A 14,347-nucleotide genomic window follows, 5' to 3' on the forward strand; every position below is an offset into this window, starting at 1 on the left:
ATAAAACATTCTGATTTACTGGCCCACTGTACACGAATAGTTGTTTATTATATTCATCACAGTCATTAGGCCTACTCCTGCTTTCATTTTTGTTTTCCCACTGCTTATGTCCCACCAAAGTGACAGCATTGAACTGAGCATCCATGTCAACTGGATGCAGTGCCTTAGATATTATGTGCTTAACGAAGCCTTCTTAACTAAAAGCATAACTCCTGCTCCACTCCCATCTTGTCTGTCCTTTCTGTACACATTGTACTCACATATTCAAATTCTGAGTCTCTTATATCTGAGTGACACCAATTCTGATATCTTCACAATATCAGAATTTGATGAATTGACCAGTACTTCATATTCTCTGTCACTGAAAATTTCTGTCACACAAGTAAGCATGTTACCTTTTCCAGATTTTACAATACATGGAAAACTTTGTATATGTGTTTTCTTAAATTTTACTTTGTATTTCTTTATATTTTACTGAAGGCCACTGTTAATTCCTTACACACACACACACACACACACACACACACACACACACACACACACACACACACATTATGATGAAATACTGAGGTAACAGAAAAGAATCCTATATGTTTTTGGCATTCCAATTTCCAGACTTCAATGTAGACACCAGCTGACAGACAGTCAGCTGGTATCTACATTTTAGTTAACAAAAATAAGAAATTCACAGAAGAAAGAAATTCACAGACTTTTAAAAAAATTTCTGAATTTAACAGTGAAGCCATAGTTTCAGAGAATTAGCTTCTCCATCTTTTTTATTGCAAAAAGGGAAACTTTTGTTATGATGGTGCAATGTAAAGTTCATAAAAGAACATATATTTCAATTATGCAATTCTGTACATGGTAATTTTAAGCTAATACCATTGTTCAAGCATGTGTAATATCTAATAATGTTACTTGGAAGCAAGCACTTTCATTTTTAAATTATACTTTTTATTCCTTTTTATTCCCTACAACATCTACAAATAGAGTTAATTAAAATGTACAAGTAATTACAGAAATACATCAGTTTATTTGCTATGAAAATTTGGTAGAATATTTATCAAAGTTTATTTAAAATATATGAAATTTATTCAGAATATTTATTTATGTAATGAGCATTTTAATATTATTTAATAACCGTATTATCTAGTATCTTTGTATGGATTCAAATATACCTAGGAATTATGTGCACATAATTCACAGTTATATTTGAAAAGTACACTGCCATAAGTTCTTATCAAAAAGTGATGGTCAATCACCATTTTCAAGTATACAATGAGACACAATAATTTTTTAAGAGGTACGACTATTACTTAAGTTAGGTGGAGGATAAATGACCAAGTTCCACTAACCTTAACAAGCAATAAAAAAGTTATAGCATAATTCTATAATGTCATACCTTTCCAGTAAGGAAAACAGTAGAACTATCTTCATCATAAAATGGAATGAGAATTGCTGGACTGACATCAATGCCCAGTATGGTCACTGGAGTGGTTAAATTATTAACATCATATAAGCTCACCTGTCTTTCTGATATTCTGCAATATAAAATAATTTTATATTTTTAAATTTAAAAACAAAATCATATATATTAGAAGAAATAAATAATATATTAAATAAATTTACATTTAATTCTCGACATGGCTGGGGCCAGAAGAATTTATGTATTCATCAAGACTGTATACATATTGAATTAATGGCTAACAAATTTTCAGTGCCACAGTTCACAACAGGCATGCATTTTTCATACTAGCATATGAACTCAAATGATCAAGGTTTTTTACTTGTGGCCTGTACACTAACCTTAGGACAATGGTCTACTCAAAAATACCAGAAATACTTCAATTGCTGTAATGGGTATAAAGAGATTTTCTAAACAAGAACAGATATGTTAATATTGAAAAACATTTATAGCAAGGAAATTACAGGTCTAAATTGTATTTTTCATTTAATAACTACTAATTATTAAAACAAAAAAAATCATACTAACTTAAATTTTGTTTTATTATTTTGCATTACTTCCTCATTCAAATTACATATCACAAATTTAAACTGTGTTTAAATTTAGTGTTATATTAATGTGTCTCCATATCTCAAAAAAAAAAAAAAAAATCTTGAATTTATTTTTATCTTGGATGTACAAGACCAATCAGTCTCACTTTTGTGGTTGAGAAAATCTTAAAGGATTAAGAATGCAATTCACAGTAATCTAGATAAGAATGGTTTCCTGAAGGTTGACAGCATGTTTTATAAAGGAAAATGCTTGTTTAACTAATTAGATAAATTATTATCATCACAGTGTCACTCAAGTTGGATATAGGAAATAACTTTGATATTGTTTATTTGGACTTTAGCAAACCATTGACTTAGTCCCACACAACAAACTGCTGTACAATACTATAATACTTAATGATAAACACCAGCCAAGAAATTAAACTGAAAATTTACTGTACAATGAAATAATATACAATGATGCAAATAAAAATAAAACACTGATTAAATTATAGTTAAAATATAATTTAAAATATAGTTAAAAGCAATAAAATTAATTAAAATAAACTAGGTTAAAAGCGATAAAACAATGAAACCTGGAGCTTTCGGAGAACTGCCGTCTCCTTCTTCAACAGCATACTACTATTGCTAAGACACATCCTTAAGTAGCCGGTCCATGGCACTCATCCATGTGATCATCAGACACATGATCTACATTCTCCAGACGCGTATCAGAAATGGAAGTGGCTCGGGAGCATGTCAAACAGAAACGGTCATCCCTTCTGAGGACAACTGCCTCAAACAGGGGGGTGTAAACGGATCCCCCTGTCCCTATTAATAGTATTGTGACTGGATGAACCGATTCGCAAGCTCTCGAGCCACTTGCTTTCCCAAAATCCATGGGCGCGGTCAGTAATGACCGCGCCTTCAGGGGAGATCCGATGCTGCTTTCCCCAGAAATGCTCTGCCACAGCAGACCTCGCATAGTTAGCAGTCTTGATAGCGGTCGTGTGTTCCCCCAGACGGTCCTTTAAACGTCGCCCAGTTTCCCCCACATAACACTCCGGGCACTTAATCTCGTAGACCACATTGCTAGTATGGTCCTGGGCTACGGGATCTTTAACTTGGGATATCACTGTGTGCAACCTCCGACCCGGAAGTTGCACACAGTGAGTCTGGCACTCCCGCAATGCCCATACAATACGTTCTGAAAGGCCAGGATAGTAAGGAATGTATGCAGTAGCCACAGGGGCAGGTGACTCCCTACGATTGGATTCAACCCTATGAATATATTTGTCCAAGACCCTCTGGGGGTATCCACATTTCCTGAGGTCTGCCGTGACTTTGCAAATTTCTATTTCCTTTTCCTCAGGGGTACTAACAGTGGGTCCCCACCCTATTCAACAATGCCCTGGCTACACTGTTCTTATGATGACAAGCCTGTGCTGAGCTATAATGAACAAATTGGCCACGGCACATAGGCTTTCTATAGATCGTTGTTTTTAATCTAGATCCATCTCTGCTCACCAAGACATCCAGAAATGGGAGGGACCCAGTTTCATCCACCTCCAAGGTAAATTGTATAAATGTGGAAAAGCTGTTGAGCAAATTGAGCACCTCATCTTCCTTTCCCTTTTTTAAAATAGTGAAGGTATCGTCCACATATCTCCTCCACTCGCGCATGGGGAAATTCAACTGATGAAAAACCCTAGTTTCCAGTTCCTCCATTGCCAAATTGGCCACAATGGCACTGATGGGGGAACCCATGGCAGTGCCATGGACCTGCTTATACATAACTTTTTGAAACACCATGGTAGTGCTTGCGAGGCAAAATTCAACACCTTTACAAATATCGTCAATGCTTAGTAAAGATCTAGCACTAAAGCAATCATCCCGTTCCAAGGCCAATCTTACACAATGCACCCCATGTTCAATGGGGATACATGTGAACAAGGATACCACATCAAATGAAATCATGAGTTCGTCTTCACCTATAGATTGGCTTCTTATAAAGTTCACAAATTCCTTGCTGTTCCTGATTACTAAACTGGAGCGTCCCACTATAGGAGAGATGACTCCCGCTAAAAATCCAGATAAAGCATAAGTGGGACTACCCACAAATGATACTATAGGTCTCAATGGAATGCCCACCTTGTGCGTCTTTGGGAGGCCATAAAACCGAGGTAATCAACAACCTGAGGAATGAAGAGACCAATAAACTTCTTTGGTTATTTTACCAGCCTTATGCCATCCCTGTATAATGTTGTTGACTTGTCTCTCCAAACCAGCTAATGGATTTCGATGGGTAACTTTATATATGTTGCTATCCTGTAAAAGATCCACAGCTTTTGCACAATAATCATCCTTATTCAGTACCACTGTAGATCTGCCTTTGTCGGCAGGTAACATTATGATATCCTCATCTTTTCTGAGTTGTCTTAATGCTCTTTCATGTTTATGACTGAGATTAGAATGTGCTGTCCTGGTCTGACTCAAAATAGCCGCAACCCTAACCCGTATCTCATCAGCTTGGGTAACAGGTAACTTGTTGATGGCTTTTTCCACTCCCATAGCTATCTCTGCAATGGGAGGTCTGGCAGGAACCAAAGCAAACTTTAGACCCAGGCTCAATACTTCCTCCTGTTCTCTAGTAAACTGTTTGCCACTAATGAATAAAGTTGCCAGTATCCCTGTTACGCACCACCACGGATTCCTCTAACAATCTATTGAATTCGTTGATTTGCCTGCACTTGTAAACCTCAGCAACCCTAGTTGCTTTATCTGCCACTACTCTTAAGACCAACGCACCATGCACTGGGGTTAAATTGGTATTGATGTATTCCAACTTCAGTCCAATACGACTTCTAATACCTCTCAGATCATTATGTAATTTAGAAATCCAAATACGTAGAACTTTTCTTTGATAGATTTTAGTAACTCTCTCCAGATGGTCATCATTGAAAGGCATTCTCACCCGAAAGCCATGTGGAACCAGCTCATGTGTTTTGCACCTATGAGCAAATCTCAGATGTTACTTCTGTTTAGCTTCAGCTATGCTAATTTTCTGGTACTCGTGGATGTGTCGAAGCATCAAATGGCCATAATTATTCACTATATCTTCAAACAGGCCTATGGGGCTGGGAATTTCCATACAAATCAAAGTTTGCTTTGGTTCCTGCCAGACCTCCCATTGCAGAGATAGCTATGGGAGTGGAAAAAGCCATCAACAAGTTACCTGTTACTCAAGCTGATGAGATACGGGTTAGGGTTGCGGCTATTTTGAGTCAGACCAGGACAGCACATTCTAATCTCAGTCATAAACATGAAAGAGCATTAAGACAACTCAGAAAAGATGAGGATATCATAATGTTACCTACCAACAAAGGCAGATCTACAGTGGTACTGAATAAGGATGATTATTGTGCAAAAGCTCTGGATCTTTTACAGGATAGCAACATATATAAAGTTACCCATCGAAATCCGTTAGCTGGTTTGGAGAGACAAGTCAACAACATTATACAGGGATGGCATAAGGCTGGTAAAATAACCAAAGAAATTTATTGGTCTCTTCATGCCTCAGGTTGTCGATTACCTCAGTTTTATGGCCTCCCAAAGACGCACAAGGTGGGCATTCCGTTGAGACCTATAGTATCATTTGTGGGTAGTCCCACTTATGCTTTATCTGGATTTTTAGCGGGAGTCATCTCTCCTATAGTGGGACGCTCCAGTTTAGTAATCAGGAACAGCAAGGAATTTGTGAACTTTATAAGAAGCCAATCTATAGGTGAAGACGAACTCATGATTTCGTTTGATGTGGTATCCTTGTTCACATGTATCCCCATTGAACATGGGGTGCATTGTGTAAGATTGGCCTTGGAACAGGATGATTGCTTTAGTGCTAGATCTTTACTAAGCATTGACGATATTTGTAAAGGTGTTGAATTTTGCCTCGCAAGCACTACCATGGTGTTTCAAAAAGTTATGTATAAGCAGGTCCATGGCACGGCCATGGGTTCCCCCATCAGTGCCATTGTGGCCAATTTGGCAATGGAGGAACTGGAAACTAGGGTTTTTCATCAGTTGAATTTCCCCATGCGTGAGTGGAGGAGATACGTGGACGGACGATACCTTCACTATTTTAAAAAAGGGAAAGGAAGATGAGGTGCTCAATTTGCTCAACAGCTTTTCCACATTTATACAATTTACCTCGGAGGTGGAAGAAGCTGAGTCCCTCCTGTTTCTGGATGTCTTGGTGAGCAGAGATGGATCTAGATTAAAAACAACGATCTATAGAAAGCCTATGTGCCGTGGCCAATTTGTTCATTATAGCTCAGCACAGGCTTGTCATCATAAGAACAGTGTAGCCAGGGCATTGTTGAATAGGGTGGGGACCCACTGTAGTACCCCTGAAGAAAAGGAAATAGAAATTTGCAAAGTCACGGCAGACCTCAGGAAATGTGGATACCCCCAGAGGGTCTTGGACAAATATATTCATAGGGTTGAGTCCAATCGTAGGGAGTTGCCTGCCCCTGTGGCTACTGCATACATTCCTTACTATCCGGGCCTTTCAGAACGTATTGTACGGGCATTGCGGGAGTGCCAGACTCGCTGTGTGCAACTTCCGGGTCGGAGGTTGCACACAGTGATATCCCAAGTTAAAGATCCCGTAGCCCAGGACCATACTAGCAATGTGGTCTACGAGATTAAGTGCCCGGAGTGTTATGTGGGGGAAACTGGGCGACGTTTAAAGGACCGTCTGGGGGAACACACGACCGCTATCATGACTGCTAACTATGCGAGGTCTGCTGTGGCAGAGCATTTCTGGGAAAAGCAGCATCGGATCTCCCCTGAAGGCGCGGTCATTACTGACCGCGCCCATGGATTTTGGGAACGCAAGTGGCTCAAGAGCTTGCAAATCGGTTCATCCAGTCACAATACTATTAATAGGGACAGGGAGATCCGTTTACACCCTCTGTTTGAGGCAGTTGTCCTCAGAAGGGATGACCGTTTCTGTTTGACACGCTCCCGAGCCACTTCCATTTCCGATACGCGCATGGAGAATGTAGATCATGTGTCTGATGATCACGTGCATGAGTGCCATGGACCGGCTACTTAAGGATGTGTCTTAGCACTAGTAGTATGCTGGTGAAGAAGGAGAAGGCAGTTCTCCGAAAGCTCCAGGTTTCATTGTTTTATCGCTTTTAACCTAGTTTATTTTAATTAATTTTATTGCTTTTAACTATATTTTAAATTATATTTTAACTATAATTTAATCAGTGTTTTATTTTTATTTGCATCATTGTATATTATTTCATTGTATAGTAAATTTTCAGTTTAATTTCTTGGCTGATGTTTATCATTAAGTATTATAGTATGGAAATTCCCAGCCCCATAGGCCTGTTTGAAGATAACTGCTGTACAAGTTGAAAAATGGTGGAATCACTGGCAAAATGATTACAAGATGGCTACATGGCAGGAGACAAATGGTTGTAACTAATGGTTATTCTTCAGAATGGACTAGGGTTAAAAGTAGAGGTTTTTCAGATTAGTACTTGGACCACTCCTGTTTTTGATTTTCTTAAACAGCATTATATGAAGATCAGGAGAATGGATAATGACCAGCATCAAGTAGTGCTCTTTCGAGATAACTTGAGTAGGTTTCAGGGATAGTCAGAAAAGTAGTGCCTATGTTTTAATTCTCAAAAATGCAAGGTTATATACTTGAAAAATAACAATCCCAGTTATACCCAAAAATAACTGGGTGAAGTCTCTCAAGGTTTGGTGCTGGAATCCTTACTTGTATTCAATATTTATTAACAATACTGATGTAAGCATATCAAGTTGAATGTCTAAATTTGCTGATGATACAAAGGTATACACTGAAAGGACAGAATTCATGAGATACCTGGCTTCTGGGCAACACAATGCTGTCACCCCTCTCGCCCACTGCTTGGCAGGTATATAGGTACACTGCATTCACGTAGACGGTAATTCAATGTCAGTATGGGCAAACATCATGAGTTAACTGAGTTTGAAAGAGGGATGATAGTGGGAGTCCGACGCATGGGTCACTCTATCACAGAGGTAGTACAGAAATTGCACCGTTCCCGTTTGACAGTATCAACAGTGTGTTTGGAATATGCCATTTCCAGAATAACATCTGATTGTGAACAGCGCTGTAGGCGGAGAAAGGTGGTGGATGAATGTGCGTGGCCGTCAATGTCTGTCTCAAGTTGTTTCAGGTGCCAGAAACGTCTCCACTAAGACCATCAGGCAACAATTAGCAGCAATAGGTTATGGGGGCCCGCCAACACACCAGAGTCTCATTGCTAACACCATGACACAGGAATTTAAGCCTCAACTGGGCGAAAGAACATCAGCACTAGACCTTGGATGATTGGAGGCGGATCTCCTAGTCTGATGAGTCCCATTTCCCATTATTTCGAGCAGACATGAGGGTGCATATCTAGCAGAAACTGCACTAAGCTATGCATCCATCATGTCAATAAGGAACTATTCGGGCAGGTGGATAGTTGGTAATGGTCTGGGGTGTGTTCAACTGGCAGATGTTGGGACCTCTGGTACGTCTAGACCCATCTCTGAATGGGTCAGGTTAGGCGTCCATCCTTGCAGACCATCTGCATCCCTTCATGGTCATTGTGCACCCACAGGGCAATGTGCCTCCCCAAAGAGCTGTGGTGACCAGAACATGGTTCGAAGAGCATTCCGCAGATTTTATCACCATGAAATGACCTTCCCATTTGCAGGACATGAACCCTGTGGAGCATCTTTGGGATGCTGTGGAAAGGTACGTTTGAGCATTGGATCCTCCACCCAGGAATGCAATGGAATTTTGGAAAGCGGTGCAGCAAGCATGTATGGAAATACCTGTGGAACGCTTTTGTGAGCTAGTGGACTCAATGCCTCACCATGTGACTTCCCTTATCCAGGTGAAAGGTGGGCCTACCCATTACTAGGTAGGTATCCCGTGATTTCTGTCCACTCAGTATACTAAGGTAGGAAAAGGTAGTAATACTAAGTTAGGAAAGGATGGTAATACAAAGGTGTCTTATAACCATAATCAGGGTATGCTACTGCAACAAGACCCAGACAAATTAGTCAGACAGGTTGGAAAGTGGCAATCAAAGTTTAACCTGATAAATGCACCATATTCATCAATGTTCATTTGAGTAGCAGTAATCCCAAAATAACATACCAATCAGGTGGTAACAAACTCAAGGTTGTGGAGAATGAAAAAGATCCAGGAAAATTGGATCAATGTACTTAAACATGGCAGTTGAAGTTTAACGTTGACAAATGCAAGGTACTACATATGGGTAGCAGTAACCCCAGATAACTTATCAACAGGCTTTTTCATTCTCAGTTGATCCAGATACCTGGATCAACTGAGAATGAAAAAAGATGCTGGGGTAATTGTGCAGTCAGACATGAAATTCTCTGAGCAGTGCCGACATGCTGCCAGGACAGTTCACGGGGTTTTGTCAATGATATACAGAAATTTTGCTAGTAGGGATAAGGACGTGATTATCGCTTTGTATAAGGGCATGGTTAGGCTGCATCTTGAGTAATGTAAACGGGTCTGGAGGTATCACTTTAGGAAATTATGTAGATCTGCTAGAATGAGGTCAGAGAAGGGGAACCAGACTGGTGAAGGGATCAAAAGGGTGTGGGCTCTTACCTAAAAAGCTTCAGTTCTGCAAACTGAAGTTTCTCAAGACTAGGCACCTGCAAGGAGATCTGACTGAGGTATTTAAAGCCTTGAATGGATTGAGTAAGCTGTATGTTAATGGCATTCTTCCACTTGCTGAGACTACACGCATAAAAAGGCATAAATTCAAGTTGAGGAAAGATGGTTGCAGAATAGATGTGCAGATTTGCCTTCAGCCAGTGGGTGGTTGACTGTTGGAACAGGCTGCCATCTGTTGTTGTGCAAGTGGATGATTTAAATAAATGAATAAATTCAAGGAAAAACTTGACAAATTCTTGGAGGGGTACAGATGGGTAAACTGTATAGGTTTTTTTTTTTTTTTTTGGCTTATGCTATATAAGCTTCCTTCCTTGCATCATTTGCCACTACTACTACCACCACCTAGAAGTAATCACACAAAATTGCTCAAAAAACTCATTATCACTAGAATGCATGGCACTAGGGCCAAATCAAAAGTATGTTACATAAAAAAACAAGTAATGCTTTTATGTGAGTTAATATCCAAAGCATTTATCCAGTAATTTTCTAGCTTATCTGATAAAAAAAATCATAGTTTTTCAAAAAATGTACAAAGAACAGAGGGGTTTCAAATATTGCAAAACAAAAAGAGTTCACTGTTACACTTAAATTGAAAGATAAATATATTATTATGAATTTCAAGTGCTCTTCACTATCAAAAAAAAACCTAAAACTTACTTGCTAAAGCCTGAAACCACTAAATGTGTTCCACCCAGTACCCAAATAATCCTTGCTCCTCGGCTGCCTTGTGGACCAGGACCATCTCTTATTGGAATATCAGAAGAACGAGGATTATACACCCTTAACTTCTGGTCTTTAGAAACTGTTGCCAAGTAACAACCATCTGGGCTCCAAGACAAGTTAAATAACTATAACAGGGTGAACAAACAAATATTTACAAATACAATAACAATACTATTATAAGGCCAAGATTAGTTTTCACATTATATACCATGTATAAAATTGATTTTTTTTTTCTCTATGGCAAGATATAGCAAATCTTGGTGCCAAGATTTGTCTGGATGCACATACATCCAGGTTTACATACATGAAAAATAACATTAAAATAAAGATAATATTTAAACAATGCCCAATTGTCTTTAATTCAAAAATGTTTTTTTTTTTTTTTTTTGATTTGGTAGTTGTTGGCGCATCAGCTTCTGTGGCCATATTGCACCTCCCAAGGTTTTTGCAGTACTTTGATCCAAGCCCGAGGCGGGAATCGAACCCGCGACCTTTGGGTTGCCGGGCAGGTATTTTACCCACTCGGCTAGCCCGGTCGGCTTTCAAAAATGTATTGAATTATGCACAAAGTACTGCAAGCTTATTCATTTGAAATGTCAGTGACTTGTAAATGACATTTTATACTGAATTAATTTAAATAAATGTGACTGCATACATTGGAAAAGTGTGATTCATTTATTAAAGGGCAGCTGATGTGTGATCATGAAATGTGAAAGAACATTTTCTGCTTTTTACTCAATAGGAAAATTGTTTCCCATAATTAGTTTAATCTAAAAATGTCATCAATGTACTTCTGAAATGAATGCAAGCTAATTTTATTTGAGGGGGGACACAAGACAACAGCTGTAATGGAATGTTCGCCCTTCAGTACGAGTATTTAGCAGTGCCAGTTCTACAACAGCAGTTGTGCCAAGTCTCTTCACACTACAACTCTGTTATTATTTTTTTCTTTAGATAAAACTGATTCATGATCATTTCAGAAGATGATGATGATGACGGTTTTAGAATAAACTGAGGATGGGGAACAACTGTCTCACTGAGGGGAAAAAAAAAATTAGCTGATTAGACAAAATTTTAAAATCTGAAAATACAATTTTAAATATAGTACAATTTTAACATTAAATTTGAAAATTTCTGCCCAAATATGACAAAAGTGGCCAGATAACAAATAGCTTAAACCTAAAAATAACTAAGACAGACCTGAATGCCTTTTAATTGAAACACACCCTGTAAGTGTCAGCAAAAACTTCTCTATATCTTCTTATCCTCAGCCACACTCCTCCTCGTCTCACCTATCATTCCCTCTCACTTTGTCTATAATAGTTTTCCTCAATCTCTGGGCTTGTTCCCCTTAAATTTTCTCTTCACGTTCTTCGTCAACCCTGTACCATACAACATATGTCCAATCCAATTTCTCTTCTATCTTCTGATTATCTCAATGAAACAGCTCTTCTCATAACCTCTTCATTTCTTATTTTATCAATCCATCTTATCCTTTCCATTCTTCTCCACACTCAACTTCTCAAAACTTTCTAATTTCCTAATAGCTCCCATTCTCAATGTCCATATTGCAGCTATGTGAGGTACCACATTCCATCCAAACATTTTACCAATATTTTTCTTAAACAAATTCCCAAGCTCCAACACAGTATTCTTCTTCAAATGCTTTCTAATACTGATATTCTTATTTCTTTGCCTCTTCTGCCATTAGACTTTGCAAATATCTCTACTCGTTCCCTTGTTTTGCTCTCTCTCTCTCTCTCTCAATATTTAACTCACACTTTTCTCATTTTCCTCTCATAGCCTTTGTCCTCTCAGTATTTATTCTTATTATAAGCCTAAAATCTTCCTTTAGCCAATTAACCAATTCCTGCAGTCCTCAAAATCCAGCACCATAATGTACCATAATTACTATTATATTTTGTGCTCAAATATAATCTACTATTCCTTCTTTAGTCCTTACAATCTACTCCTATTCTTTTTAGTATATTCAATAATTTAACCCAGTCTCCACCTGATCAAATGGTGCAATGCCTACTACAAATCTATAAAACATTCAAATATATCTAGGTGGTAGATGACTCTCATCAATTGGTGCAATACCACCACTTTGCTTACTGGAGGCTTGAAGTGATGAAACCCTTGTTTAGTCTCAAGAGCAAAGCTTCAGCAATCCACATCTCTTCCATTGTGCAGTACGAATGATGTCTTTTAAAGTTATGATGAGCATCATGGCAAGATCCAATCTTCCTTACATTTTGAGGGCACAGCTCTCAAACAATGTCAGCGGGCTGGCCACTAGAGTCCATGAGACCGAACAATTGGTAACTCTGCAGAAGGCATATGGTTCAGCTCGTGTATAGCTTGCTGCCTCTACTCTGCCAGATGGTGACTGGAGGAAGTCCAAGTAGTGTATACATGGGAGGCACTGTTGAGGCCCCATTATGTTAAGGAGTTGGGTTTGCAGTGTGTATCTAAAGCTTCCAAACACTTCCTCATTCATTACACAAATATACATAGTCTCAGTTCCAATCGCAATTATATCCATTTCCACTTATAGTCTGCCAAGCCCCAACTAACTTTTTCTAACAGAATCCCAACTATCAGTTGCCTCAACCACTGCTCATCTCAGTTGTCCAACTTATTTGCTATATGATTCCCTTCTCTTCAAAGGTGGTACCTCTGCATATGTGCGTATGTCATACCCAAAATTTACTCTGAAATTCCCTGTCAAGGACTTAGTAACTTGGAATCTCTTCTTTTTGATCTTCTCTAGCCTGAAATCTCTCTACCCCATTCTTCCAAATTCATCTGCAGCAGATACCTCTATCATTATCCCAACTCCATCAATCACTTGGAACTTTTTGACTTCCTTTCTCTGAAACTTGATTTTTTCTAGTACAACTTTTCTAACAGTGAACATTTTCCTTGGTGATTAGAGTAGTAGTAGTAGAGGCATGTAATGCAAGAAAGCAAGTGTATGAGCTTATGCAGCATCAGCAAAAAAAAAAAAAAAAACCACACCATTCCCTCCAAATGCCTATCCAGTTCCTCCTTAAATTTATTCAACTTATCAACTTCCACAACGACAGATGGAAGTTTGTTCCAGCAATTAACCACCCGCTGGCTAAAGACAAATTTTCACACATCTATTCTACATCTGTCCTTTCTTAATTTGAATTTATGCCCCATTAGGTTCGTAATCTGAACAAGTGGAAGGATCCCATCAGAATTCAGTGTGCTCAACCCATTCAAGGCCTTATACACCTCAATCAGATCACCGCGCAAGTGCCTAGTCTCCAGCCACTGCAATTTGCAGAACTTAAAGCCTCTCTTGGTAAGAGGATCCCTTCATTCCCCTCACCAATCTTGTTGCCCTTCTCTGTACACGCTCAAGTAAATCTACATCCTTCCTAAAATGAGGCTTCCAGACCTGTATGCAGTACTCAAGGCGTGGCCTGACCATTGCCTTATACAGAGGGACAATCACCTACTTTTACCTGCTAGCAAAATTCCTATATATCATTGACAAAACCCCATGACCTGCCCTGGCAAGCTGTCTACATTGCTCAGAAAACTTCATATCTGACTGCACAATTACTTCCAGGTCTTTTCATTTTCTACCACCTTAAGTGTAGTACCACACAGTTGGTACATTTCTCTGGGGTTACTTCTACCCATATGCAGTACTTTGCATTTGTCAAGGTTAAACTTCAGTTGCCACTTCTTAGCCCATCTGCCCAAATTATCTAGATCCTGTTGCAGTAGCACTACAAATTGCATTACTGTGATTAACAACCCTGCCAATCTTTGTATCATCTGCAAATTCCACATTAAGCCTGATATACCTTCATCAATATC

General features: G+C 38.9%; 1 protein-coding gene across 1 annotated transcript in view; it reads right to left on the bottom strand.

Annotated features, from left to right (window-relative positions):
• The window catches only part of pod1 (coronin), a 588,411-nt gene that overhangs the window by 117,461 nt on the left and 456,603 nt on the right, over nt 1-14,347 (bottom strand). The window contains exons 19-20 of the mRNA XM_090381732.1: nt 10,421-10,611; nt 1,403-1,541 (exon numbers count right to left, since the gene is read on the bottom strand). Of these exons, the coding sequence (XP_090237858.1) occupies nt 1,403-1,541; nt 10,421-10,611 (330 nt within the window). The remainder of the gene's footprint in view (nt 1-1,402; nt 1,542-10,420; nt 10,612-14,347) is intronic.

The sequence above is a fragment of the Mastigoproctus giganteus genome, chromosome 9, assembly GCF_048544385.1.
Source record: "Mastigoproctus giganteus isolate SK-2022 chromosome 9, ASM4854438v1, whole genome shotgun sequence".
Classification (NCBI taxonomy): Eukaryota; Metazoa; Arthropoda; class Arachnida; order Uropygi; family Thelyphonidae; genus Mastigoproctus; species Mastigoproctus giganteus.